This window comes from Oncorhynchus masou, chromosome 28, assembly GCF_036934945.1.
Source record: "Oncorhynchus masou masou isolate Uvic2021 chromosome 28, UVic_Omas_1.1, whole genome shotgun sequence".
Lineage (NCBI taxonomy): Eukaryota > Metazoa > Chordata > Actinopteri > Salmoniformes > Salmonidae > Oncorhynchus > Oncorhynchus masou.
The window spans coordinates 44,827,762-44,854,683 of NC_088239.1; the positions used below are offsets into that span (position 1 = coordinate 44,827,762).

The 26,922-nt window shown below is 41.6% G+C and overlaps 1 protein-coding gene across 2 annotated transcripts in view; it reads left to right on the top strand.

Annotated features, from left to right (window-relative positions):
* LOC135517650 (contactin-associated protein-like 4) overlaps positions 1 to 26,922 on the top strand; it is a 189,166-nt gene that overhangs the window by 103,122 nt on the left and 59,122 nt on the right. For both annotated transcript variants that reach the window (XM_064942150.1, XM_064942151.1), the window contains exons 8-11: positions 3,486 to 3,786; positions 4,021 to 4,170; positions 5,123 to 5,294; positions 23,755 to 23,861. In XM_064942150.1, the coding sequence (XP_064798222.1) occupies positions 3,486 to 3,786; positions 4,021 to 4,170; positions 5,123 to 5,294; positions 23,755 to 23,861 (730 nt within the window). The remainder of the gene's footprint in view (positions 1 to 3,485; positions 3,787 to 4,020; positions 4,171 to 5,122; positions 5,295 to 23,754; positions 23,862 to 26,922) is intronic.

Here is a 26,922-nt window from a genome sequence, read left to right on the forward strand (position 1 = left end):
ACATGAAGAAACGTTGTTAGTTACTTTCTGAAACAAGCAAACAAGTCTTTGGTTTCTCCCACAATGCAGTAGCGCACAGAAATAGAATTATTAAAACGGGCTTGGAACCTCTAACCCTGACAATTTGACTGGTAAACTCATGGGTACACTCGCAATGGCTGCCTGGTATTGTGATGCAAAAATGTCCATGGTCGTGTAGAATTTTTGTTTTTTCAAATCATGTTAACTGATGCATTGAATTGGGATTTAGAATACTTACATTTTATTTAACCTTTATTGTATCTCATACTGAGACCAATGTTTATTTAACAGGTGAGCCCTGAATGACATAAATGACCGAAATTAAACACATCACAAATCGCCCTAGAGGCACCAGAACATCAAGTTTAAGAACAGTTTGAAGATTGTTCCACAAATAAGGTGCAAAAAAAAAAAAAGCTGATTTACCTAACTCAGTAGAGACAAAAGTCATTTCCAGAGTTAGCCGTCCATGGGACAGGGTGTGGTAACTTGTATGTCTAAAGTTTAGTAATGATATCATGGGACTATTTGTAGAAGGGCATTATTAAAAATGATAGTGTATCAACCTACGTGACATCAAAGAGGGCTTTTCGGATGTAGAATGCAGTGATGAGTACTAAAAATGTTGGCGGTAATAAAGCGCCATGATAAACGCCATCTAACGGCTTTAACGACGTGGAAGCTGCGTTCATATAGATGTGGCCACAGTCTAGGACCATCGATTGAATAATCTGCTTTCTACTATTTAACAAGATTTCTATAGAAGCCCATTTTTATTCTCAGCTTCTTAACTAACTCGTCAATATGCTTTTTAAAAGAAAGCTTTTCATCTATCCAGACGCTCAGATATTTGTAAGCAGGGACACACGATCAATATGTACACCACCCAAACTACATATGCTTAAATCATCTGACTTATTTTTTATGTCCTCCAGAGAATAACATATACCTTGTTTTACCGGCATCCAGTACTTATTTCAGGTCAATAAAGTTTTTCTGTAATACTATGAAGGCAGACTGTAGTTCAGATAGCCTAGTCAACCGTGGGGGCAATAGCATTCAAAACAGTATCATCGCCATACAATGCAGGTTACAATTTTTTAGAGACAAGTCGATATTGTTAATGTAAATATTAAAAACTACAGGACTCCGAATCGATCCCTACGGGACACCTTTCATAATATCCAGGAAACCTGATTTAACACCTTCTGTAGATATACACTGAGTTCCTTCTGTCAAGTCATTTTTAAACCATTTATGTGCAGGCTGATCTAGGCCAATTGAGGAAAGCCTCTGAATTAGTAGTGAGTGATCAACAGTATTGAAAGCCTTTGACAGGTCAATGAATAAGGCAAAATGTTGCCTTTTATCCATACAGTTAACCACATAATTTGTAACTAGGGATGCAGCAGTTATAGTGCTATGACCTGGTCTAAAACCCGACTGATATTCATTTTAGAACAGATTTCAAAGATATGAAAGTTCTTAGCTGAGAATTAATCAAGGATTCTAATAATTTAGCTAGGCAATAATGTTTAGAAATAGGCCAATAATTATTTAGTACCAGATATATTTGTCAGGTTAAAAATATGGATATATTTATTGGATATAAATATATTCAGCAATCAGGGGGGAGGCAGAGAGCTGCAGCAAAAATGGATCAAGCATATCAGCCCCAGCGGATTTTTTAAATTACCTCAATCTTAAGCAAGGCATCTAACACATCACTGTAGTAAATTGTTGAAATTAAAATAAAGATTAACTATGAAGTTGACGGGTTAACCGTTGAGTCAGCTAGAGGCTGATTAACTGACCAGGGTCAATTAAACCACCGTTTCTCTCAAATAAAAAGCCTGCCAAGATAAAAATGATGATTAATAGCCTCACTTATCCCATTCTTCTCAGTTATGATACCAGAGTATGACAGACCTTGCTTATGCAGGGACGAAGAGGAATTTGTAAACCTCAGTTAATTTGCTGTTTTCTGACATTTAGAAAGATCACCAGCAGAGTCAAAGATGGAGCTGAAAAAGTAGAGATGCCAATAGTGTGCAAAGCTGTCATCAAGGCAAAGGATGGCTACTTTGAAGAATGTCAAATATAAAATATCTTTTGAGTAGGGCTTTTTTTGGTTACTACATGATTCCATATGATATTTAATAGTTCTGATGTCTTCACTATTATTCTACAATTCTACAAAATAGTAAAAAAATAAAGAAAAACCCTTGAATGAGTATGTGTGTCCAAAAATGTTTCTTAAACGAGATCGTACGTAAGTCAATAAAAATTAAAGAATGCTATTCAAAAAGTTATTACGGTGACATTGTTCATTTGCTGGCCAAATACCGTCATCTAAAATGCTATGACCGTCACAGCCCTACTCAATACAAAAATGGGTTATTTTCATGTTGATTGGTCCATTAATTAATTCAACAAATCCATGATGAGAAGGGTATAGGGAGCAGAGAGTCTTCTTTTGTGGAGCTAAATCCCTCTAGATGGTATTTAGCTCTCTCCTGAACCCATTTCCTTCTTGTAAATGATTACCTTAACCACTCCAACATGAAGTAGGGAGAAATGAGAAATAATCCGCATGGAAAAAATAAACACCCTCAATCTAAAAAAGAGATTATCAGTAGCCAGAGATGAGACATTACCACTTGTTTAAATGTAATAAGGATGTTAATGAGGGTAATGATTTCATTTTTAAAAAACTAAAGAAAGACAGCCAGCCAAAGGATTATACTTTAAGGACATAACATTTTCTTTGTCATTTTTCTGGGCCTGAAGTTTCTATTCAGTACTGTAGCTCACTGTAAGCACGTTACACTACATGTGTTGCTGCATATCACTTTGACTGCTACTGTTTCCCTCTTGCAGGTACTGAACAGCAAAGCCAAACTGCTATAAAGATACCTCCCTGATATCCCTTTGGGCTAGACAGGACTGTAATACATCACTTTTGCTGCCTCAGCAAGAGACCATGAAACCTTCATTTCTACCAGTATCCAACAACAATGGCCAACATACTAGATGTCCAAACCGTACTCTCAGACACACAGACAGCCTGCAGTCATTACTTCAGAAATCTACATTTAACTAACCTGATTCAATCATAACTGAACGCTGTGCTCACCGTTGTTTTAGCTGAAGCAAAACAATGGTTGAGCACAGCGCTCAGTATGGTTTAGCCACTTTAGCTTTTGACACCAGTCCTCTTTGTTTGCTCTGCTAATGTCCTGAGACCATGTCACTATAAGTTTGAGGACTCTCATTATGATAATATGTATTATGAATGTCCTCCTTCAGGAAATGTAGCTGATTAGCTCGATCTCTTCTATTGCTATTCCGGATTTACTCAGGTCAGATGTCCCTTAGCTTTATTTCACCTTCTTGCTGAGGTCTAATTCATATTTATGTTTTTCATATTTCAATATTATTATCGATTATTTTTACTTCTTTAGGGCAATGTGACCTTTACTTGTGCTGAGCCGGTCTCCGTCCCAGTGACGTTCGCTGGCGCCCAGAGTTTCCTCCAGTTGCCGGGTGCAGCTCTACAGCAGAGAGACGCCGGTGGCGGCGGGGTTGCCTTGGTGGCGGTTGGTGTGGCGATCAGCCTGCAGTTCCGGACCTGGAACAGAGCGGGCCTTCTGTTAACCTTTGACCTCCAGCAGCAGGTGGGGAGCCTGTGGCTCTACCTGAGCGAGACCAGAGTCAGGCTGCAGATACACAAGGCTGGCAGGATCCTACTGGACGTTGTCACAGGTCAGATCAATAGTAACATCTGGTTGACGTTTTATTTTTTGTGTTCCATGTGCTGTTTTTATTTCAGGAAATAACACAGTCTTATTACCCTAGATAGCTAATCACTGTAAAAGTAAAACGTCTTTGTTGCGCCCTAAGACTTTGTTATGCGGGAATATCGAGTTATCTGAGAGCAGCTTACTTTTGTGAAACGCTGACTCTTGCACATTGTTGTTGTGTATGTTCTGTCTATAGGGTTTGGTCTGAACGACGGCCAGTGGCATTCAGTAGACCTGACTGCAAGAAGAGGTCGTCTGACCATCACTGTGGATAAAGAGGAAAGCTCCACAGCTCATGCCAGCCCATCTTTCCCTGTGGTGTCAGGAAACAACCTCTTCTTTGGAGGTAAGAGAGAGCAACACACTTACATCAGACATTGGACCCCAAGTTTTTCCTGACTGTGTCACACGACCAGGAAAAACTCTGGGCCCTAAGTGTAAATACTGCTTGTATTTCCAAGGCCTAACCCTAATTGTAGTTAGATAGGTAAGTGTAACTTTGACTACTATTGGTGCATAAACGTATCAAGATTTGAATTGAACCAGTAGCGTTTGATCTCAGGGCTTAGTGCAAAGAAGCATATAACTTCTTAACCAGACTGCAGGATCTGTCCTCCTCCAATTTAGCTTCCTTTACAGCAGTGTTTCTCTTTTTGGCTTCTGAGCTGCTCTCTCTGTCCCCCTCTCCTCTCACCTCTCCTCCTCCTAATCCTCCTCTTCCATCTCTTTAGCTCTTCTCAGTTCTCTCTGTTCTGCTTCTGAGCTGTTCTCTCTGTCCTCCTCTCTTCTCTTCTCGCCTCTCCTCCCCTCCTCCTTTTGCTCCTCCTCATCCACCTTCTCATCTTTAGCGCCCTTCATTTCTCCATCAGTTCTGCTTCTGAGCTGGTCTTTCTGTCCCTCTCCTCCCCTCCTCTCAGCAAAGGCTCTTCAGCAGGCTTGTCATGCCATTTAATTACCTTTAGCCAGCAGTGTAACCAGAGAGCCAAGCAGGCAGGCAGCACCAGCTCAGTGTCCACAGTCTAAACACACTCGAAACCAGACAGAATAACACTTATGCTTAGAAAATCTCCTGTGTTCAACACTTTGCCTTGAGCTTGAGTTGCGCTATATGGTATTTTTTCTAGACGATCATGAATATACTCTGCTTCGCTACTGTATGAACAATGTACATTCATATATGATAGCACATATCTACGCAATTCTTTATCATGGGGTAATGGCCTTAATTGCCACCTGTCTTCTGTAAGTCCTACTAGGGAATGGCTATTGATTGATGGCTATCGTTTGGTCTAACACAGGTTGCCCGGACAGCAAGAATAACCAGGAGTGCAGAAACCCTTTCAACGTGTTCCAAGGTTGTATGAGACACATCCGTGTGGATAACAATGCTGTGGATCTGATCAAGGTGCAACAGATGCTGATAGGAAACTACAGCGACCTGCAGATTGACATGTGTGGAATCATCGACAGGTCAGTACAATAAACCACTCCCTGATTGGATTGTTACTAGGGTTTCAAAACTTTCCCAAAAGTCCAGGTTTTCCTGAAAGTCTGGTGGAAGGATTCACAGATTTCCTGTTTATTCCCTGCTGATTGCAGGAATCTTCTAACCGGGATTCTGGAAAACCTAGGCATTTTGGGAAAAGTATCGGCATTTTGTAACCTTAAAAATACTTTTACCAATGCTTTATTTTCCTGGGTTCACACACATACACCCAAACTTGATACAACTTGTACAAGGTACACTGACAAACTGAGTGTGTGGACTATTTGGATGAACTTATCGTATTATGAAAGCTGCTGATTCAACTTCGTGAGTGTGTACATTTTGTAGATACTGTATTTGCTAGATGTAGTTCTGTGTTGATTTGAAGATTTTTTTTCTTCAATTAAATGTTTAGGTTACAGGTTTGATTTTGCTAGACAGAGAACTCTGTGTGCTTGTCACTCGAACGCTTACCTATTAAATCCTAAGATCTTCTCCTCTGCTTCTTTTGATTGTTTTCTCACCTAACTTTATAAGAAGTGGAACCTTTTTTGAGATGAGATGTGCTATTTTGACAATACAATTCATTTACAATACAACAGTGGAAAGTGAAAGGGAGAGATTACACCACCATGTTGTGTCACACAGATGAGGAATCAGCAGAAGGTACAAGATGGGTCCCATATGAAATATGGAAATATGGAAATATAGACTTATTGTTCAGTGGAGGCCATAGTTTGGAAATAAGCACTGTTACGTTCCCTGCAGAATACGATTTGTTACAATTATGTCATTGCTTCGGCTACCCTGTCAACTTTAAGCTGTAGTTTAGTTTAGAGCGATTGGTTTGTTTCTTATTCCCGTCTCTTCGCTTGTCTTTCTTTGGCTTTACGTTGCTATCCGTTTGGTCAGTATCTCCCATCGCCTTCCTCTTATATTGTCATTGCCGTTACAGCCATAATCACCCAAGTCATCATCATCAAAGTCATCATCATTTTTATCCCCCATTATCATTCTTATCATCACCACCCTCATACTAGTCGTCACCATCACTGCAATCACCCCTCCACTATCACCATCTATCAGTATTGTTATTGTGTGCATCCCAAATGGCACCCTTTTCACTATATAGTGCACTACTTCTGACCATAGGCCCTGGCCTGGCCGCATAATAGGGAATAGGGTGGATGCCATTTGGGATGCAGACATTGTTATCTTCATCTTCGCCATAGTTCTTCCCGTTATCCACCATCTATTCCAGATCGCATTTGATATGAAAGAGACAGCGAGTCAAAGCCACCAAAGAGCAGAGCTAATGGATTACTGTCGGCTTCCTCCACGCCCAAATAGGAAAACAATTAATGGGACAATTATCTACTCTCCTTGTGGCCATACATACTCTCACACACAAACACACACACACATACCGTTTTAGCTATGTCTGTCTGTACTGCTTCTACATAGTCATCAAAGAGAGAGAGAAATATCTCCTGCTTCACTGATTTTAATTGAATATCTGCACGTTTGTAAATGTATCCTATTATTTCATTGTCCCCCACAATGAAATCAGGGAGGGACTGTGGACCTGTCTCCACAAAAACTAGGGTGAATGATGTATCTTGCCATGGAGATCTGGCATTTACAAAATTACTCTGATTGGCCCAAGGTGTGTGTGTGTGTGTGTGTGTGTGTGTGTGTGTGTGTGTGTGTGTGTGTGTGTGTGTGTGTGTGTGTGTGTGTGTGTGTGTGTGTGGGTGGGTGGGTGGGTGGGTGGGTGGGTTTACAGAAAGTATTTACACCTCTTGAATTTTTTCCACATTTTGTTGTATTACAGCCTGAATTTAAAATGGAGTAAATTAAGATTATTTCAGTTGCCTAGACACAATACTCGCTTATAAAACGATATACAGTATATTATAGGGATGTGGTAGCCTAGCCTACTGGTGATGTTAAACAGTTGAGATCTGATATGCTGCGTAACGCAAGACGAGACATAGGCCAATGTCATAGGCCAGGGATGGGCAACTTTGATAGGGGTAGGGGCCACAACAAATCACAACTCATCACGAGGGGCAGCATTTGCTTACGTACTGCATACCCAACCAAATATTCCAAGATTTTCATAAAACAGCCTCACATATGCGATCTCTCATTACTGCACCCCCAAAGTTTGCGCAAGGCAAAAGAGTAGGTTTGGTGTGCTTCAATTACTCATTCAGGGCAGCAGACTGCAGGCGTGTAGAGCTACCTGAGCGCACCGGAGCTTCGCTCTGCCACTTCTCACAATGGTGCTTGTTTACTAAAGTTAGATCAAAGCTGGATCAATGTTGTGGAAGATCACATAACCAAATATACAGTGTTTTCGGAAAGTATTCAGACCCCTTGACTTTTTCCACATTTTATGTTACAACCGTATTCTAAAATGGATTAAACCATCAATCTACACACAATACCCCATAATGACAAAGCAAAAACAGGTTTTTAGAAATGTCAGCAAATGTTTAAAAAATATTGCATTTACATAGGTAATCAGACCCTTTACTCAGTACTTTGTTGAAGCACCTTTGTCAGCGATTACAGCCTCGAGTCTTCTTGGATACAGCTTGGCACACCTGTATTTGGGGAGTTTCTCCCATTCTTCTCTGCAGATCCTCTCAAGCTCTCTTAGGTTGGATGGGGAGCATCACTGCACAGCTATTTTCAGGTCTCTCCAGAGATGTTAGATCGGGTTCAAGTCCGGGCTCTGTCTGGGCCACTCAAGGACATTCAGAGACTTATCCCGAAGCCACTCCTGCGTTGCCTTGCCTGTGTGCCAGTTTTCCTCCAGACCTCATGCTTGACATCCAGGCCAAAAGGCTCAATATTGGTTTCATCCGACCTGATAATCTTATTTCTCATGTCTGAGAATCCTTTAGGTACCTTTTGGTAAACTCCAAGAGGCTTCCGTCTGGACACTCTACCATAAAGTCCTGATTGGTGGAGTGCTGCAGAGATGGTTGTCCTTCTGGAAGGTTCTCCCATCTCCACAGACAAACTTTGGAGCTCTGTCAGAGTGACCGTCGGGTTCTTGGTCATGTCCCTGACTAAGGCCCTTCTCCCCCGATTGCTCAGTGTGGCCGGGCAGCCAGCTCTAGGAAGAGTCTTGGTGGTTCCAAACTTCTTCCATTTAAGAATGATGGGGGTCAGTGTGTTCTTGGAGACCTTCAATGCTGCAGAAATCTTTTGGTACCCTTCCCCAGATCTGTGCCTCAACACAATCCTGTCTCGGAGCTCTACAGACAATTCCTTCGTCCTCATGGCTTGGTTTTTCCTGTGACGTGCACTGTAAACTTTGGGACCTTATATAAGCAGGTGTGAGCCTTTCCAGATCATATCCAATCAGTTGAATTTACCACAGGTGGACTCCAATCAAGTTGTAGAAACATCTCAAGGATGATCAATGGAAACAGGATGCACCTGAGCTCAATTTCGAGTCACATAGCAAAGGGTCTGAATACTTATGTAAATGTAATATATCAGTGTTTTTTTTAAATACATTTGTAAAATTTTCTAAAAACCTACTTTTGCTTTGTCATTATGAGGTATTGTGTATAGATTATGAGGTATTGTGTGTTAACTCTGTAACGTAACGGGTTTAAATACTTTCTGAATGCACTGACAGCCCTTCAAATGATTGGATTTGGCTATTTCAGCCTCACCCGTTGCTGACAGGTGTATAAAATTGAGCACACAGCCTTGCAATCTTCACAGACAAACAATGGCAGTAGAATGGCCAGTACTGAAGAGCTCAGTGACTTTCAATGTGGCACCGTCATAGGAAGCCACCTTTCCAACAAGTCAGTTCGTTAAATTTCTGCCCTGCGAGAGTTTCCCCGGTCAACTGTAAGTGCTGTTATTGTGAAGGGGAAATGTCTAGGAGCAACAACAGCTCAGCTGCGAAGTGGTAGGCAACACAAGCTCACAGAATGCTACCACTGAGTGGTGTAAAGCTCACCACCATTGGAATCTGGAGCAGTGGAAAAGCCTTCTCTGGAGTGATGAATCACGCTTCACCATCTGGCAATCTGACAGACCAATCTGGATTTGAGGATATTAGGAGAGCGCTACCTGCTCCAATGCATAGTGCCAACTGTACAGTTTGGTGGAGGAAGATTACTGGTCTGGGACTGTTTTTCATGGTTCGGGCTAGGCCCCTTAATTCCAGTGAAGGGAAATCGTAACGATACAGCATAAAATTACATTTTAAATGATTCTGTGATTCCAACTTTGTGGCAATAGTTTGGGAAAGGCCCTTTCCTGTTTCAGCATGACAATGCCCCTGTTTACAAAGCGAGGTCCATATAGAAATGGTTTGTTGAGATTGGTGTACTTGACTGGCCTGCACAGAGCCCTGACCTCAACCCCATCGAACACCTTTGGGATGAATTGGAACGCCGAATGCTCTTGTGGCTGAATTCAAGCAAGTCCCCGCAGCAATGTTCTTACATTTAGTGGAAAGGCTTCCCAGAGGAGTGGAGGCTGTTATAGCAGCAAAGTGGGTACCAACTCCATATTAATGCCCATGATTTTGGAATGAGATTTTTGACGAGCAGGTGTTCACATACAATGGCAACCATGCACAACATACTTGTATGACTGTGTCTTTTCATATACCACGCAGTGAAATACCTGTTACGATATTTATAGTAGGTTGTACTTGGAGAAAATCGGAACTCACTAAAATGAAAATGGATGGCCCTCCTTTCAGTAAAATAGATTTTATCCGACCGTCCCTGAACACTTGAAAAAACAAACAAGTGACCCTCCCCTATACCCAAAGTAATAATTAAAAAATAAAGTGGATTCCAGAGAACATGCCTACCATTAACCCTCACTTATAGGACAGACCAGAAAAATAGATATGCTGTTTTAAAAATTACATGACAACGTGCCAACATTACATGGCAAAGTGACAATTTGTATAGTGCTTAGAGCTGCTGGCCAGAAGGTTGTGGGTTTGCAAACCACAATGGACAAGGGTAGGGGTAAAAAATATCTCCTTTCAAAAAAACATTTCATGAATCTATCATTGCATTTGTGGGTCTGAGAAGAAGTAGCCTTTTATAAACACATTATATATCTCCTTGACTATAAAAGGTTGTAACTCAATCTCTGAATGTCATAGAGATGGCCCAAATATATCCCCATATGCATCAGAGTCACCTCTTTCTCGGGGTACTTTGTTTACAGCAAAAAGCATTGCGAACTACAGCGTTGTTATAGTTTGCTTTGTATAATCTGCTCCTTTTTTATTCTCTTAAATGGGATGCTTACAAGGGGTGCCATTTTATTAAAAAAAAAAAAAAGTATGGCGTACCCACACATACCCCCTTCAATTTGAGCCCTGGCTTTAACTTGACACACCAAGCCCTTCACTGACACATAGATATTTAAAGAGTCCATGGGGGGTGGAGGAATTGGCTGACAAATCTATGGATAGCAGACTATACTTTTGTCTGTCAAACGGGTAGGCCGACCTCTTATTTCTTAAATAGGAAGAAATCGGCTCCAACACAAAGTCCTCTTGTTGTTAGCAGAGCCTAATTAAAATGAACACTCTTCAAATTAATTACACCTTCTCTAATTAGCGTCCACGTTCTGTAAACTTCAAACCGTCCCTTATGTGTTAGTAAACAGGCAGTCAGAGAGGGGTTTGGGATTTTCTTTTTTCACTGGACAGAATCACATAGTAAAAACGTTTACAGCCAGCAGAAATAAAGTTGTCATCTTCTAACTCCATTTAACAGACATTACTGTGGTGTAATGTTAGGGGGGGGTGAAATAATTTATTGATATCCCCAACTTTCTTCTCATTTCAGTGGAACTTATTACATCTGCAGGCGCGTATGTGTGCGTGTTGGCACGTGCGAATGTGCACATGTTTGTGTGTCAGCTGTAGAGAGAAACCGACAAGAGTCTAACAGATAGGCAGAAAAAATGCCAAAATGTAATGGTACCATGCATATCCATCAAATTATATTCAACCATATCTAATGAGTGCCACACATTTCAGTACTATATATTAAACATGCAAAGTCTGCCTGTCTGGCGCCAGGAGAAGTAAGCAGAGGTAGATGACAAAATACATGTGTCTAGCTTGTGGTACACCTCTATGTATTTCACCATGCTTTGAGGAGTATCACATGCTCAAGCATTATTGAGCACATCTGCAGCAATAAGTGACTGACTGACCTGACAGGTGACTTGACAGGTGACCTGCCATGATACTATGCCTTTAGAGATGGAGGTGGAAATGCAGCTGTTGTTCAGTCACTGCATGGATATTAAATATGGGTTATGCATATTCAGTTTTTTGTCCTCTAGTAAAACAAGTTGTTGAACCAACTACCAGTACTGCAATAAAATAGATGAATATTACATATTGGCATATGTGTTTTCTTGCTGTGTTGTCATCCAGTACAACTGTTAAGGAGTGTACGTTAGCATACGAAAGCTGTCCTCATTCTTCAGCTCCAAAGATGTCCAGCTCCAGTTATGATATTGGCAAATAATGTTTCTGGTTTCTGAAAGTACAGAATAAAGAGGAATTATTCATTAGAATACAATATAAGGATATAGCAATAAAACAATACTACAAAGAAGTAACATAATAAACACTGCTATAAAATAATTAGTTTATTGCATTGCAAATCACAGATTTGATGTAACGATCTGAGTGTAGTGGGTGAGAAGTCAGGCGCAAGAAGCAGAGAGTTCAGGGGAGTGCTACTTTAACGCACAAAAAAACGGCAAACATAAGCCAACCCCACGAAAACACAGGGCGTAATAAACAAACAAACGCCCCAAACAGGGAGACTTAAACTGTCCAGGAAAAAACACAAAATGGGAAAACACGAAACCCATAGACGTGCACACAAGTACACCAAACGGAAGGTCACAATAATTACTCCCGCACAAGGAACCAGGCGGGTCGGCTGACTAATAAAGCCTCACTAATATATTACCCAACTCAAAACAGGTGTACTCAATAAACACATAAGGAGGGGGAGGAAATAATCAGTGGCAGCTAGTAGGCCTGCGACGACGACCGCCGAGCGCCACGGGAAGGGGGGCGTCCTTCGGTCGGAGTCGTGACATTTGAGTTTAGAACAGTAAGAAACTAACTTTTGAGCTCCACAAGGGGGCAAGACAGGGCAGAACAGACTTATGCTGAATAGACCAAATAAACAAACCATGGTAATATTTTTTTATTTATTTAACTAGGCATGTAATTTAAGAACAAATTATTATTTACAATGATGGCCTACACCGGCCAAACTCAGACAACGCTGGGCCAATTGTGCGCTGCACTATGGGACTCCCAATTACAGCCAGTTGTGATACAGCCTGGATTTCAACCAGGGTGTCTAGTGACGCCTCTAGCACTGAGATGTAGTGCCATAGACCGCTGCACCACTTAGGAGTCATAAGGCCAGGGTAGCTTCAAAATACAACACAAGCTAATAGTTTTCTGACGCAACTAGCATTGTTTTACAGAGCTAATAGAATAATGTAGCTAGGTAAGCATGAATGACAATAACACCATAAATGTTATAAAATGTGTAATGTTACCTCACGTGTCCGCAGTTATAAGGAATATATTATGATCTACAGCTACAGCAGAAACGGCATATGGAAACTATTATTATAACTATTATAACTTAATAAGGCACTTACTTTGATAGAAACGCAGCCTGGATTTGAACCAGGGAGTCTGTAGTGACGCCTCTAGCACTGCGATGTAGTGCCTTTGACCGCTGCACCACTTGAGTCATAAGGCCTTGGTAGCTTCAAAATGCAACACAAGATAATACTTGTCTGATGCATTTAGCATTGTTTTACAGAGCTAATAGAATAATGTGGCTACATAAGCACGATTGACTATAACATCATAAAGGTTATAAAATGAGTAACGTTACCTCACGTGTCCGCGGTGATAAAGAATATACACAAATATATTATGCTCCATACATACAGTACGCTACAATAGAAATGTGGAATGAAAATGTGAACATGTGTGCAGATCCTGTTCTGACAAGAGATGAGCAAATGTCTGCAGACGTGAACTGCACAAACAATTGGGATGTGCTTGGGGAATTTTGTCCGTGTCAGAAATGTCCCAAAAATTTAATTATCCGCAAAAGTAAAAATGACTATTTGTATGTGAATGAATGAGGTTGTGTTTTTAGAAAATAAAAACTTGTTTGGAAATCATTTGAAATTGAAGTTAAAACAACCTATACATATAAACAGGCTGCGTGCTTTAGTTTGAGGGCAGCGCGGATAAAATGTACTGTTACGTATCAATCACATTCTGGAATGGAGAGAACATTCTAACATCACGTGCATAGAAAAACTCACGCTGGGGCGACTGTTAGAGATATTTGGAACTCACGCATGAAAGGGTTAAAGGAGTTCCCACATATGCTGAGCACTTGTTGGCTGCTTTTCCTTCACTCTGCGGTCCAACTCATCCCAAACGATCTCAATTGGGTTGAGTTTGGGTGATTATGGAGGGCATCACTCTCCTTGGTCAAATAGTCCTTACACAGCCTGGAGGTGTGTCTTTTTCCTGTTGAAAAACAAATGATACTCCCACTAAGTGCAAACCAGATGGGATGGCGTATCGTTTCAGAATGCTGTGGTAGCAATGCTGGTTAAGTGTGCCTTGAATTCTAAATAAATAACTGACAGTGTCACCAAAAAAGCACCATCACACCTCCTCCATGCTTCACAGTGGGAACCACACATGCAGAGATCATCCGTTCACCTACTCTGCGTCTCACAAAGACACAGAGGTTGCAACCAAAAATCTCAAATTTGGACTCATCAGACCAAAGGACAGACTTCCACCGGTCTAATGTCCAAAGCTTGTGTTTCTTGGCCCAAGCAAGTCTCTTCTCGTTATTGGTGTCCTTTAGTAGTGATTTCTATGCAGCAATTTTACCATGAAGGCCTGATTCATGTCTCCTCTGAACAGTTGATGTTGAAATATGTCTGTTACTTGAACTCTCTGAAGTATTTATTTGGGCTGCAATCTGAGGGGCAGTTAACCCTAACCTTAATGAATTTATCATCTGCAGCAGAGGCAACTCTGGGTCTTCCTTTCCTGTGGCGGTCCTCATGAGAACCGGTTTCCCCATAGCTCTTGATGGTTTTTGCGACTGCACTTGAAGAAACTTTCAAAGTTCTTGAAATTTTCCGGATTGACTGTAATTTCTCTTTGCTTATTTGAGCTGTTCTTGCCATAATGTGGACTTGGTCTTTTACCAAATGTATATCACCGCTAGCTTGTCACAGCACAACTGATTGGCTCAAACATTAAGAAGGAAAGAAATTTCACAAATGGACTCTTCAGGGAGGAATTATACAATGATCAAATGGATCATGCTGTTTGTATGTGGCTGCTTTGAAAGTGAACTCTGTTTGCGTGTGAATTGGGGGTGTATTCATTCTGCTGATTCTGTTGAAAAACGTTTCTTAAATTGAACGAAACAGGGATAAACATTTTCGAATTTGTCCAATAGAAACTCTCGCTTGCAACTTTTGGACTAATGATTACACCCTAGATCAGCTAGATGCAGGCAAGTGTGCATTACGGTATTGAATGTGTCACTGTCTGTCACCTTGATTACTCAAATTTTCTTATCGACCTGTGCCCCTACGTTGTTAACTTTCATTTGTAGGCTACGTTGAAGCAACCACATTATAGGTATAGGGAAAATTTGAGTATCATGTAGTAGACGAAACCTACCAATGCTATATTGACCTTGGTAATTGAAATTTGAATGACAGCCATCCAATATGCTGTAATGGAAATAAGGCCATGCTCATCTTAAACAGCCCCGACCGCCACTGTAATGGACCTATATTTATACCGTTTCTTGACTGTCCAGTTAGCTAATAATCACTGGACAGTCAGGGAGCATAGCAAATACCAAAAACGAGGAATAGAGGACAATTCTTTGCAAACTGTGACTGCAAGGAAATATAAGCAATTGTCAGTTCGGCCCTCCCGGGACCTTATTGAAGACCGAATGCTGCTCCCAGGGCAAAATGAGTATGACACTCCTGCTCTACCCCCTACCGCTGTTACGTAACTTCAGTCTCTCCACATTGTAAATATGAATGCCTGTGTGGTGCTGTTGCTCTGCTGCTTGTCAGGAAGGATGAAGAAATGAATACGAGAAAAGGGGAGTAGCTATAGTGTGTTTGTGTGAGAGAGGGGAAGGGGGAGAGGGAGTTAATGTGTGTGTGTGTGTGTGTGTGTGTGTGTGTGTGTGTGTGTGTGTGTGTGTGTGCGCCTGCAATTTGTGCCTGCATGTGGAAGCTAGAGGGGGAGCGCTGTTTTTAGCTGACTCCATGTCCCTTTGGTCCGTGTGACACCTATGCGTGTTGAAGGTGCTCCTTCGATAAATTAACAGGCATAAACAGTGCATAGAGTATATACTGAAATAATGGAGCCAATGTTGACATGTCAGGCAGGCATGCGGCACACACCATTACTTTAAGACACAGAGCGTGCGAGTGTGTGCGTGCGTGCGTGTGTGTGTGTGCATGACAAAGGGAATAAGGCAGTAGCACAAAGCTGGTAGCTAAGCCTGATGAGTGGATAGGGGAATTGAATAATTTATAATGCACAGTGATTTTAGTCTGCACTCTCTCTCTAGGTTTGCAAGCTACCTAAATCTATAAAAAGATCCAGTTTCTCAGGAACAGAGAACAGGCACGATCGGGTCCATAGCCACCTCGCCTTATACAGTAAGAATTGGAGATGTGTTGATGTCACTAATATACACTGCAAACATATATTTATCTCAAGATCTTAATCACCATAATGATTACCATTCTGGTAAATTCTCCAGATTTCCACCCCATAATTGTCTCACTTAATTGTATTTATTATGTAGTGAAAATTAGTTCCACTCTATTGTATAGTTATTCCACTCTTACCGATTACTAGCTAATTGCCTATAATTCCCCATAGCATTCGCTCGTATTGCCCGTCATGTATATTACTTCACCCCCTGCAGAGCTGCTTTTGTTTTGTTTTCCCATTGGCTCCGCAGCAGAGGCTACTGCATTGTATAGCCAGGTTATCTATGGCTGCTGTGGGTTTTGGATGAAATTTGCTGTATCCAGACATGCCCTTACACATTGGTGGAAAAAGTTCCCAATTTTCATGCTTGAGTAAAAGTAAAGATAACTGAATAGAAAATGACTAAAGTAAAAGTGAAAGTCACCCAGTGAAATATTTCTTGAGTAAAAGTCTAAAAGTATTTGGTTTTAAATATAATTAAGTATCAAAAGTAAATGTAATTGCTCAAATATAATATCAAAAGTAAAAGTAAAAGTATAAATCACTCCACATTCCTTATATTAAGCAAACCAGACGGGATAATTAAAAAATATATATTATTTAAGGATAGCCAGGGGCACACTCATACACTCAGACATAATTTACAAGCAAAGCATTTGTGTTTAGTCAGTCCGTCAGATCAGAGGCATTAGGGATGACTAGGGATATTCTCTTCAGAAGTGTGTGAATTTGACAATTTTCCTGTCCTGCTAAGCATTCGAAATGTAATGAGTACTTTTGGGTGTCAGGGAAAATGTTTGTACATCATTTTCTTTAGGAATGAAGTAAAAGTTGTCATAGATGTAAAGAACAGATACCCCAAAAAACAACTTAAGTATTTTTACTAAAAGACATGAAAGAATCACATGAAAAAAACACATAATTTTTGGACACAGCACAGATTGATGGGTAAACTTCCTGTTTTGGTCCTATGAGAACACTCGCAATGGCCGCAAGTACACCCATTACGCCATCATTGACTTGAAAAGGGACACCTGTTCTATTCATTCTATTTCTATGGCAGCACATGCAGTCAGGAACGAAAGAAAGGAAAAAATATTTGTCAAAACATAGATATCTTTTATTACGGAGACTGCAGGATTTGGCTGGCAAATTACCGTCACCCCAATTTGAACTATTTTGCCGCATCGAGGAGTGTTGGACCAGTGAGTTTTGCCTGTCAGCTTCCAGAGATCACACCCCAGGATGCACCAAGATCTCACCCTTAATATGCATTTACATTTTCGTGATTAGCAAATTAGAGCAGATGGCGCCAACAAACTATATAGACTTCCTGTATTTTGTTTCAATCAAAGCACATTCTGCCTTGTGGTGCACGCTGTTTAGTTTTGGATGCATTATATAAAAATACTTGTTTACTTTTCAGCTAACCATCCTTAAATCTCATTAAATACATTTTTTGATGTAAGAGTAACGTTATACTATCCTATTACAATGCATTCGGAAAGTATTCAAACCCCTTGACTTCTTCCACATTTTGTTACATTACAGCCTTATTCTAAAATTGATTAAATCGTTTTTTCCCCCTCATGAATCTGCACTCAATACCCCATAACGACAAAGCAAAAACAGGTTTGCCAAGCGTCACGTCTGGAGGAAACCTGGCACCATCCCGACGGTGAAGCATGGTGGTGGCAGCATCATGCTGTGGGGATGTTTTTCAGCGGCAGGAACTGGGAGACTACTCAGGATCTATAGAAAGATGAATGGAGCAAAGGACAGAGAGATCCTTGATGAAAACCTACTCCATAGCACTCAGGACCTCAGACTGGGGTGAAGGTTCACCTTCCAACAGGACAATGACACTAAGCACACAGCCAAGACAATGCAGGATTGGCTTCGGGATAAGTCTCTGAATGTCCTTGAGTGGCCCAGCCAAAGCCCAGACTTGAACCCTGTGCAACGACGCTCCCCATCCAACCTGAGAGAGCTTCAGAAGATCTGCAGAGAAGAATGGGAGAAACTCCCCAAATGCAGGTGTGCCAAGATTGTAGTGTCATACCCAAAAAGACTTGAGGCTGTAATCGCTGACGAAAACCTGTTTTTGCTCCTGTCATTATGGGGTATTTATTGTGTGTAGATTGATACATGGGGGAAAAAATGGTTTACTCCATTTTAGAATAAGGTTGTAACGGTACAAAATGTGGATAAAAGTCAACGGGTCTGAATACATTCCGAAAGCACAGTATATTTGGTTATGTGATGTAGAATGCTAATTCATCATTATGTGATCTTCCAAGACATTGATTCAGCTAACTTTAGGAAGCAAGCACCATTGTGAGAAGTGGCAGAGCGAAGCTCCGGTGTGCTCAGGCAGCACTACACGCCTGCAGTCTGCTGCCCTTTAGGAGCAATTGAAACACATCTAGCCTACTCTTTTTTGCCACATGCAAAATTTGGTGATGCAGAAATGAGAGACCACATACATCTGTGGATCTTTATGAAAATCTTGGAGTTTTTGGGTGGTTATGCAGACCCAGAAGCAACTGCTGCCCCTCATGGGACGGCAGGATAGCCTGCTGGTTAGAGCATTGGACTAGCAATCAAACCCCTGAGCTGACAAGGTACAAATCTGTCGTTCTGCCCCTGAACAGGCAGTTAACCCACTGTTCCTAGGCCGTCATTGTAAATAAGAATTTGTTCTTAACTGACTTGCCTAGTAAAATAAAGGTAAATCAAATAAAATAAATAATGAGTTCTGATTTTTTTCTCCCTACTTTTTTTCTATCAAAGTTTGCCCATCCCTGGCCTATGACATTGGCCTACGTCTCATCTTGCGCTGCGCAGAATATCAGATCGCAACAACGATTGGAGAAGTGTTTAACATCACCAGCAGGCTAGGCTATCACAGTCATTAGCGCAAAATACAGGTCGGAATGTCTGACTTTAATACTGGGCAAATTAAATCAACCTTTTTTATTTTTATTTAGTGGTGTTTGAATGTGTTGATAAAAGTGCTGGACATGATTGTTTGACTGGGAAAAAGGGCCAATTGCGGGACTGTCCCGCATAATCCTTGACATGGGTTCACTCTACCTGTCTCCTTCAGGGCCCTTGTCAGGCTCAGCAGCCTCTTGAAGACAAACTACAGTTCAGACACCAGTGAATGACGACTAAAAAACAACACGGTAGCCTACACTGTTGTTTCTCCCGGCCTGCTGTGCTTGTCTCTCAGCCTGTGACTGGCTGTATTTGTGACCCCTCTGTGATTGGGGTCACGATGCAAGAGGCTTAGCCTGCCGAGGGCTGGGCTGGAGGTGGCATCAGGGCCAGGGAGAGAGGGGGTTATAAGTAGCAGAGGGTGCCTAGCTGTGCCAACCTCCTGTCACCCTGTCTGTGAGCTACTGTGGCATACTGTCCTGGAGCAGGTTCTCTCTCTCTCCCTCTCCCTAGAAGGGGATACAAATATATACCTTCTCGGTTCCCATCACACGGTTTAGGGGAATGAGGTTATTTACTTTGTAGCTCGTTGAAGTTCTTTGTAGGACATTCCAGCAAACTTTTCTCTTTAAAGTTCTTTACCAGGTGGGGTTCAGTGACATGGCTGTGAACTGTAATGACTTGGAGTCACATTGAGTACAGTTGGATGGACACAGCGCGTGATGATATACATTGCAATGATATACACCAGCCAAGTGTCTCTTTGTATTGGATAAACCAGCCAGACCCCGTTCTTTCAGCATCAGACCCCGCTCTTGTCTTGCAGATGAAGACAGACATCCCTAACCCCATTCCCACTTTCCAAATACATTTCAACCCCTGGCACCATTCTATCATGGGGTGTTTTATCTGCTGTACCTATCACCCATCACTCTTCACATTCCATACACTCTTCACATTCCATACACGTTTAATTGCAACATTTAACAACACAACAGCGCCTCTTCAACCTCAGGAGGCTGAAGAAATTTGGCTTGGCCCCCTGAGCAATGGCCTGTTCACCTCGCTACCATCTAGAAGGCGGGGAGACAGTACAGGTGCATCATAGCTGGGAGCAAGAGACTGATAAACAGGTTATATCCCCAGCTGTTAAACAGCTGGCCTCCGCCCGGTACCCTGCCCTGATCCTTACACATTGTCCCTAGCCGGTCACCACCCGGTACTCTACCCTGCACCTTAGAGATTGTTCCCCTATGTTCATAGAGTCATTGAACACTGGTCATTTTAATAATGTTTACATACTGTTCTACCCTCTTCATATGTATAGTATATACTGTATTCTAACCATGGCTCATCCTACTACTACTATATACAGCATATATATTCCGGACTCGTTCTATTACGGCTCACTGATATTGCTTCATTTCTTGTTTTTTTTCTTCTTTTAACTTTTTGGATTATACTATGTGTTTTGTTATTTTTAGGTATTACTGCACTGCTGGAGCATAAGCATCTGCAAATTGGTGTATGTGTAAGTCTATGTAAACTTTGATTTGACTTTGATTTGTTTGTGAACCGGGCATTGTCAGCCCTGTGTTGTGACACCATTCCTTCATATGATTCTGACTTGACAGCTATCATTCAGTCAGTGATGGTTGGGACAGACAGGTGTGCGCGTGTCTGTGTGTCTGACTGTCTCCAAGTCTCAGAGCTCCGAGCAGTTGACCACCTGAACCCACAATGCCATAAAGGGACTGTTATTAACAAGAGAATGTTACCTGCCTGCAGGCATTTACATGTGTGCCTGAGAAGAAAGCTTGCCATGTGAACAGCAGGCTGCGGTGAGAGATATTGTGTGTGTGTGTGTGTGTGTGTGTGTGTGTGTGCGCGTGCGTTTGAGAGAGAGAAAGATAATGTGTGCATGAGGCAGCAGGCAGCAGTGAGAGCGTGAGGCAGCCTGTGAAATCCTGTGATTCAGCTCAGTGGCTGTCCTGGAATCAATTCCAGTCAGGCCAGGCAGACGAATGTGTCTCAGGCTGTGCTGCTGGGTTGAGGATGATGGGGACGGCTGGCAGGATGTCCTCCCTCCTTCACATGCCATTTTAAATCTTTATCTGAGAGAGAACAGTGTTAGAAGGCAACCGTTTCATTCTCAGCCTGAAATATGTTCTCTCATTCCGTTTTTGTCGGGAAGGGCTCAAAATCCGTACCCATGTGGCATTTAGAGCCGACAGCTACAAAATGCACACACATACGTTACTGTTCAAAAGTTTGGGGTCACTTAGAAATGTCCTTGTTTTCCATGAAAACATACATGAAATCATTTGCAAAATGTATAGGAAATATAGTCAAGACGTTGACAATAAATAATGATTTTTAATTAAAATAATAATGGTGTCCTTCAAGATTTGCTTTCGTCAAAGAATCCTCCATTTGCAGCAATTACAGCCTTGCGGACCTTTAGCATTCTAGTTGTGAATTTATTGAGGTAATCTGAAGATAGTTCACCCCCTGCTTCTTGAAGCACCTTCCACAAGTTGTTTTGGCTTGATGGGCAGTTCTTATGTACCATACGGTCAAGCAGCTCCCACAACAGCTCAATAGGGTTGAGATTCGGTGACTGTGATGGTCACTCCATTATAGACAAAATACCAGCTGACTGCTTCTTCCCTAAATAGTTGTTGCATAGTTTGGAGCTGTGCTTTGAGTCATTGTCCTGTTGTAGGATGAATTTGGCTCCAATTAAGCATCATCCACAGGGTATGGAATTGCAAATTGAAGTGATAGCCTTCCTTCTTTAAGATCCCTTTTATCCTGTACAAATCTCCCACTTTACCACCACCAAACCACCCCCAGCCCATCACATTGCCTCCACTATGCTTGACAGATGGCGTCAAGCACTCCTCCAGCATCTTTTCATTTTTTTCTGCGTCTCACGAATGTTCTTCTTTGTGATCCGAACACCTCAAACTTAGATTCGTCTGTCCATAACACTTTTTTCCAATCTCCGTCTGTCCAGTGTCTGTGTTCTTTTGCACATCTTAATCTTTTATTTTTCTTGGCCAATCTGAGAGATGGCTTTTTCTTTGCATCTCTGCCTAGAAGGCCAGCATACCGGAGTCGCGCCTTCACTGTTGAGACTGGTGTTTTGCGGGTACTGTTTAATGAAGCTGCCAGTTGAGGATTTGTGAGGTGTCTGTTTCTTAAACTAGACACTCTAAAGTACTTGTCTTCTTGCTCAGCTGTGTACCGGGGCACAACTGGTTAGCACAAACTGGTTAGAGCTGTTTTGTGAAGGGAGTAGTACACAGCGTTGCATGAGATCTTCAGTTTCTTGGCAATTTCTTGCATGGAATAGCCTTTCTTTCTCAGAACAAGAATAGACTGATGAGTTTCAGAAGAAATTACTTTGTTTCCGGCATTTTGAGCCTGTAATTGAACCCATAAATGCTGATGCTCCAGATATTCAACTAGTCTAAAGAATGCCAAGTTTTATTGCTTCTTTAATTAGCACAGCAGTTTTCAGCTGTGCTAACATAATTGCAAAGGGGTTTTCTAATGATCAATTAGGCTTTTAAAATGATTAAATCGGATAAGCTAATGTGCCATTGGAACACAGGACAATGGGCCTCTGTACGCCTATGTTAATATTCCATTTAAAAAATCAGCCGTTTCTTGCTACAATTGTCATTTACAACATTAACAATGTCTACACTGCATTTCTGATCAATTTGATGTTATTTGAATGGACAATAAAAAAAAGTGCTTTTCTTTCAAAAACAAGGACATTTCTAAGTGACCCCAAACTTTTGAATGGTAGTGTATATGGTAACGTAGGCGACGAAAAGGTATGCATCATGAAACACGTACATCTCCGCACACGTGACTTTTTTCATACTGTTTTCAGAGAATGGGAATGCAATTATAATGGTGCCCATTATTCATTTTCAGAACTGACCATTTGAAAGGAGAACATTCCCTTCATGTCAGGAATGGACATTATAATGTCCACCTGAGCTGAACAGTTCTTGAGGATACTTGAGGATAGAGAGGTATAGATCAGCTCAAGTAAAAGGACAAAAAAGAACCAAAAGCTGATGCACTTATCTTAAAGCACGGTATCATAAAGGACATAAAGACATATTTATTCCGGGACATTCACAGGACATTCACAGCACGTCAAACAACGGTTGTATTTAGTCAGATATGCCTTTCTGAGAAAGTAGTTTGCGGTGACCGCACAGCAGCTATCCTGTGATACGGCCTCTGCAGAAGTCAGGGCATTCATACTTCTTGCACTTTGCGGAGCAGAGCAGAGCTGTCATGAAGGAAGATGCCGAGGAAGTGAGTTTGTGTTTATTACAGGACATCCAGCCCCCACCTACCGTCAACCAATCATGTCAATACGGAGCTACACGGAGCCCTCCGCATTGTTACAAAATTTGGGAGGCACATGGCGATGCAGTACGGAGCTCGATTTGGCCTCTGCAAGCCTCCAGAGGCTTCACAATTGCATCCACACCCTCCATAGCAAGCATAAATTGTCTTTAACTCTTGAAAGTGTACTTGAATCCTTCAAAATATACATGCAGATTTTTGACCTTTTGGAAATCTGTGGTGAATAAATATCTCTCTTCTCTTTTCAGATGCTCTCCAAGCCATTGTGAACACGGGGGGAGATGCACTCAGTCTTGGAGTACCTTCCATTGCAATTGCTCTAACACGGGCTACAGTGGAGCAACATGTCACAGCTGTAAGAGGCCTTTTCTGTATCACCTGTGTTGGTTTTTGTATCTGAAGAATATATGCAGTACATGCCTGTATGACTAAACTGGACGAAGCAGAAACACTGTCAAGAGGATAATGTGTTTGTTCAGCATACATGCACAGTGAAACAGTCTGTTGAATTCAAGGTCAAATGCCTTATCTGTGATGCAGCAATAGCATGCAGCAACGCCAGAACCTCTTGGCAAAGCCACACCATAGATAAGGAATAGGACAAAGCCTTTAATGATGCTTCTCTCTCTCTCGCTGCAACCCGGGTCATCATAAATTGTGTGGAAGAAGATTAAAACTTGAAATTAAGCCATTTGTCAGTCAAACACAATCACCTCACCATTTAACACGTTCACACTAGAGTTGCGCTGAAAGTGAGGTGGTGGTGGAGACAAAGAAAGGACGAGCAACGATTGCCTCTGTATGTATAATTAGATTTGAGCAGAGACCCAGATCAATTACAGGAAGTGTTTCAGGTGAGGAGGAAATAAGACATTTACGAGATTGGAGGTGTCATGTGTGACTAAACTGTTAAAGGATGTTACTTATTCTGTTCTGTCTAGAGGGGAGGGTTTCAAATGTGTACACACACATCTAATGACTTGCAGGGTACAAAGAAATGTCTGACGGAGACCTTCGAGTCAAAAGGTTGCACAACAAAACAACAGGAGCATTCATCAGTGTGCGGCGCAGGAGTTTGGTGGTGGCACTCATTGGGGAGGATGTGCTCGTGATAATGGTTGGAGCGGAATAGGTGGAATGGTATCAAATACATCAAGCACATCGTTTCCATGTGTTTGATACCATTCCATCGCTCCATACCGAACATTTTTATGAGCCGCCCTCCCCTCAGCAGCCTCCTGTGCTGTATGGGTATCTGTGCTTTATTTCATGAGGGGTCTGTACTATGCCAGGTCAATGTGTTCTAGTTACAGAACAGAAGGGTTTCATAGTGGTGTTCATGGCGACCCACCACAGGGTGCACATTTTGTTCCTGTCCAGAACGAACACATCTTGTTCAACGAATCACCTTGATTATCAAGCCCTTGATTAGCTGCAAGTGTGTGTGCTGGGCAAGAACAAAGGATCAACTAAGGAACCCAGCTGGTTAGTGTAACAGTGAAAGAGGGGGGAATAGCAAATTCTTTAGTGAAGAGGAACACTCACCTGGATGCATCCTCCGGTTAACATTGTTATTATTATAGACTTGTATTCATTATTTATCAGTCAGCCAGGCCCACTAGCCATTAGCCAGGAGCTATTCAGAATTGTATGGACTGGGATACACAGTGTGTGTGTCTGAAATGGCATCCTATTCCCTATATAGTGCACTTCTTTTGAGCAGGATCCATAGGACTCTGTACAAAAATAGTGCACTATACAGGAAAAAGGGTACCATTATGGACGCAGTCAAGAGAAACAGCAACATCTGCAGTGATGGGGCCTGCGTTCCTTTGGGACACCAGCTAGCACCCTTTATTCTGGCATGCAATGGTTTTCTGTGCGTTTCCTTTCAAATAATGACGGTGAGCACATCAATAATGTAACAACATCCGCAACAACAGAACAGACAGCTGGCACACAAAGCTATTGTAGAGGGTAAAGCAGAGTGGAAAGAGAGATGGCCCAAGATAAAGAGCGCCTTTTGCGGTTCTGTGTCTTTGGCAGCATTGCTGTTTGGCAAACACCAACATGACTCAGTACAGTAGTGTCTTGGAATATAAAAGTTTGTCTTTGTGTATAAGTGTGTTGTGTTGGCTCGCCCAACATGCCTAGGTGTCTTAGATTAGATTATGAAGAAAAATATATATAATAAAGATTTGTGTACTATATGTGCATGTTATGTATTCTGTGAGTTAGTTATTCATTCACAAATGTGAATGCGTTATAGACTATCACTGGACAGTCCTTGCCACCCGAAAGCCTCAGCTGAAAACTGTGTCGAGGTTTTGATATACAGTATGGTCCCTATTTTCCTTTTCATGCCAAATCATGTCCAAATACCACTGAACTATAAAAAAATGACTAACTCAATTAAGTTCTTGAAAATGATTTGTACAGCATTCTCATATAGAGTTGAAGTCGGACGTTCACATACACTTAGGTTGGAGTCATTAAAACTTGTTTTTCAACCACTCCACAAATTTCCAAACTATAGTTTTGGCAAGTCGGTTAGGACTACTTTGTGCATTACACAAGTAATTTTTTCCAACAATTGTTTACAGAAAGGTTATTTCACTTATAATTCACTGTTTCGCAAATTCAGTGGGTCAGAAGTGTACATACACTAAGTTGACTGTGCCTTGAAACAGCTCGGAAAATTCCAGAAAATTATGTCATGGCTTTAGAAGCTTCTGATAGGGTAATTGACATAATTTGAGTCAATTGGAGTTGTACCTGTGGATGTATTTCAAGGCCTGCCTTCAAACTCAGTGCATCTTTGCTTGACATCATGGGAAACTCAAAAGAAATCAGCCAAGACCTCAGAAAACAAATTGTAGACCTCCACAAGTCTGGTTCATCCTTGTGAGCAATTTCCAAACACCTGAAGGTACCACGTTCATCTGTACAAACAATAGTACGCAAGTATAAACACCATGGGACCACACAGTCGTCATACTGCTCAGGAAGGAGACGCGTTCTGTCTCATAGAGATGAATGTACGTTGGTGCATCAAGTGAAAATCAATCCCAGAGCAATGGCAAAGGACCTTGTTAAGATGCTGGAGGAAACAGGTACAAAACTATCTATATCCACAGTAAAACGTGTCCTATAACGACATAACCTGAAAGGATGCTCAGCAAGGAAGAAGCCACTGCTCTAAAACTGCCATAAAAAAAGCCAGTCTATTGTTTGCAACTGCATGGGAACAAAGATCCTACTTTTTGGAGAAATGTCTTCTGGTCTGATGAAACAAAAATAGAACTGTTTGGCTATAATGACCCTCGTTATGTTTGGAGGAAAAAGGGGGAGGCCTGCAAGCCGAAGAACATCATCCCAACCATGAAGCAAGGGGGTGGTAGGATCAAGTTGTGGGG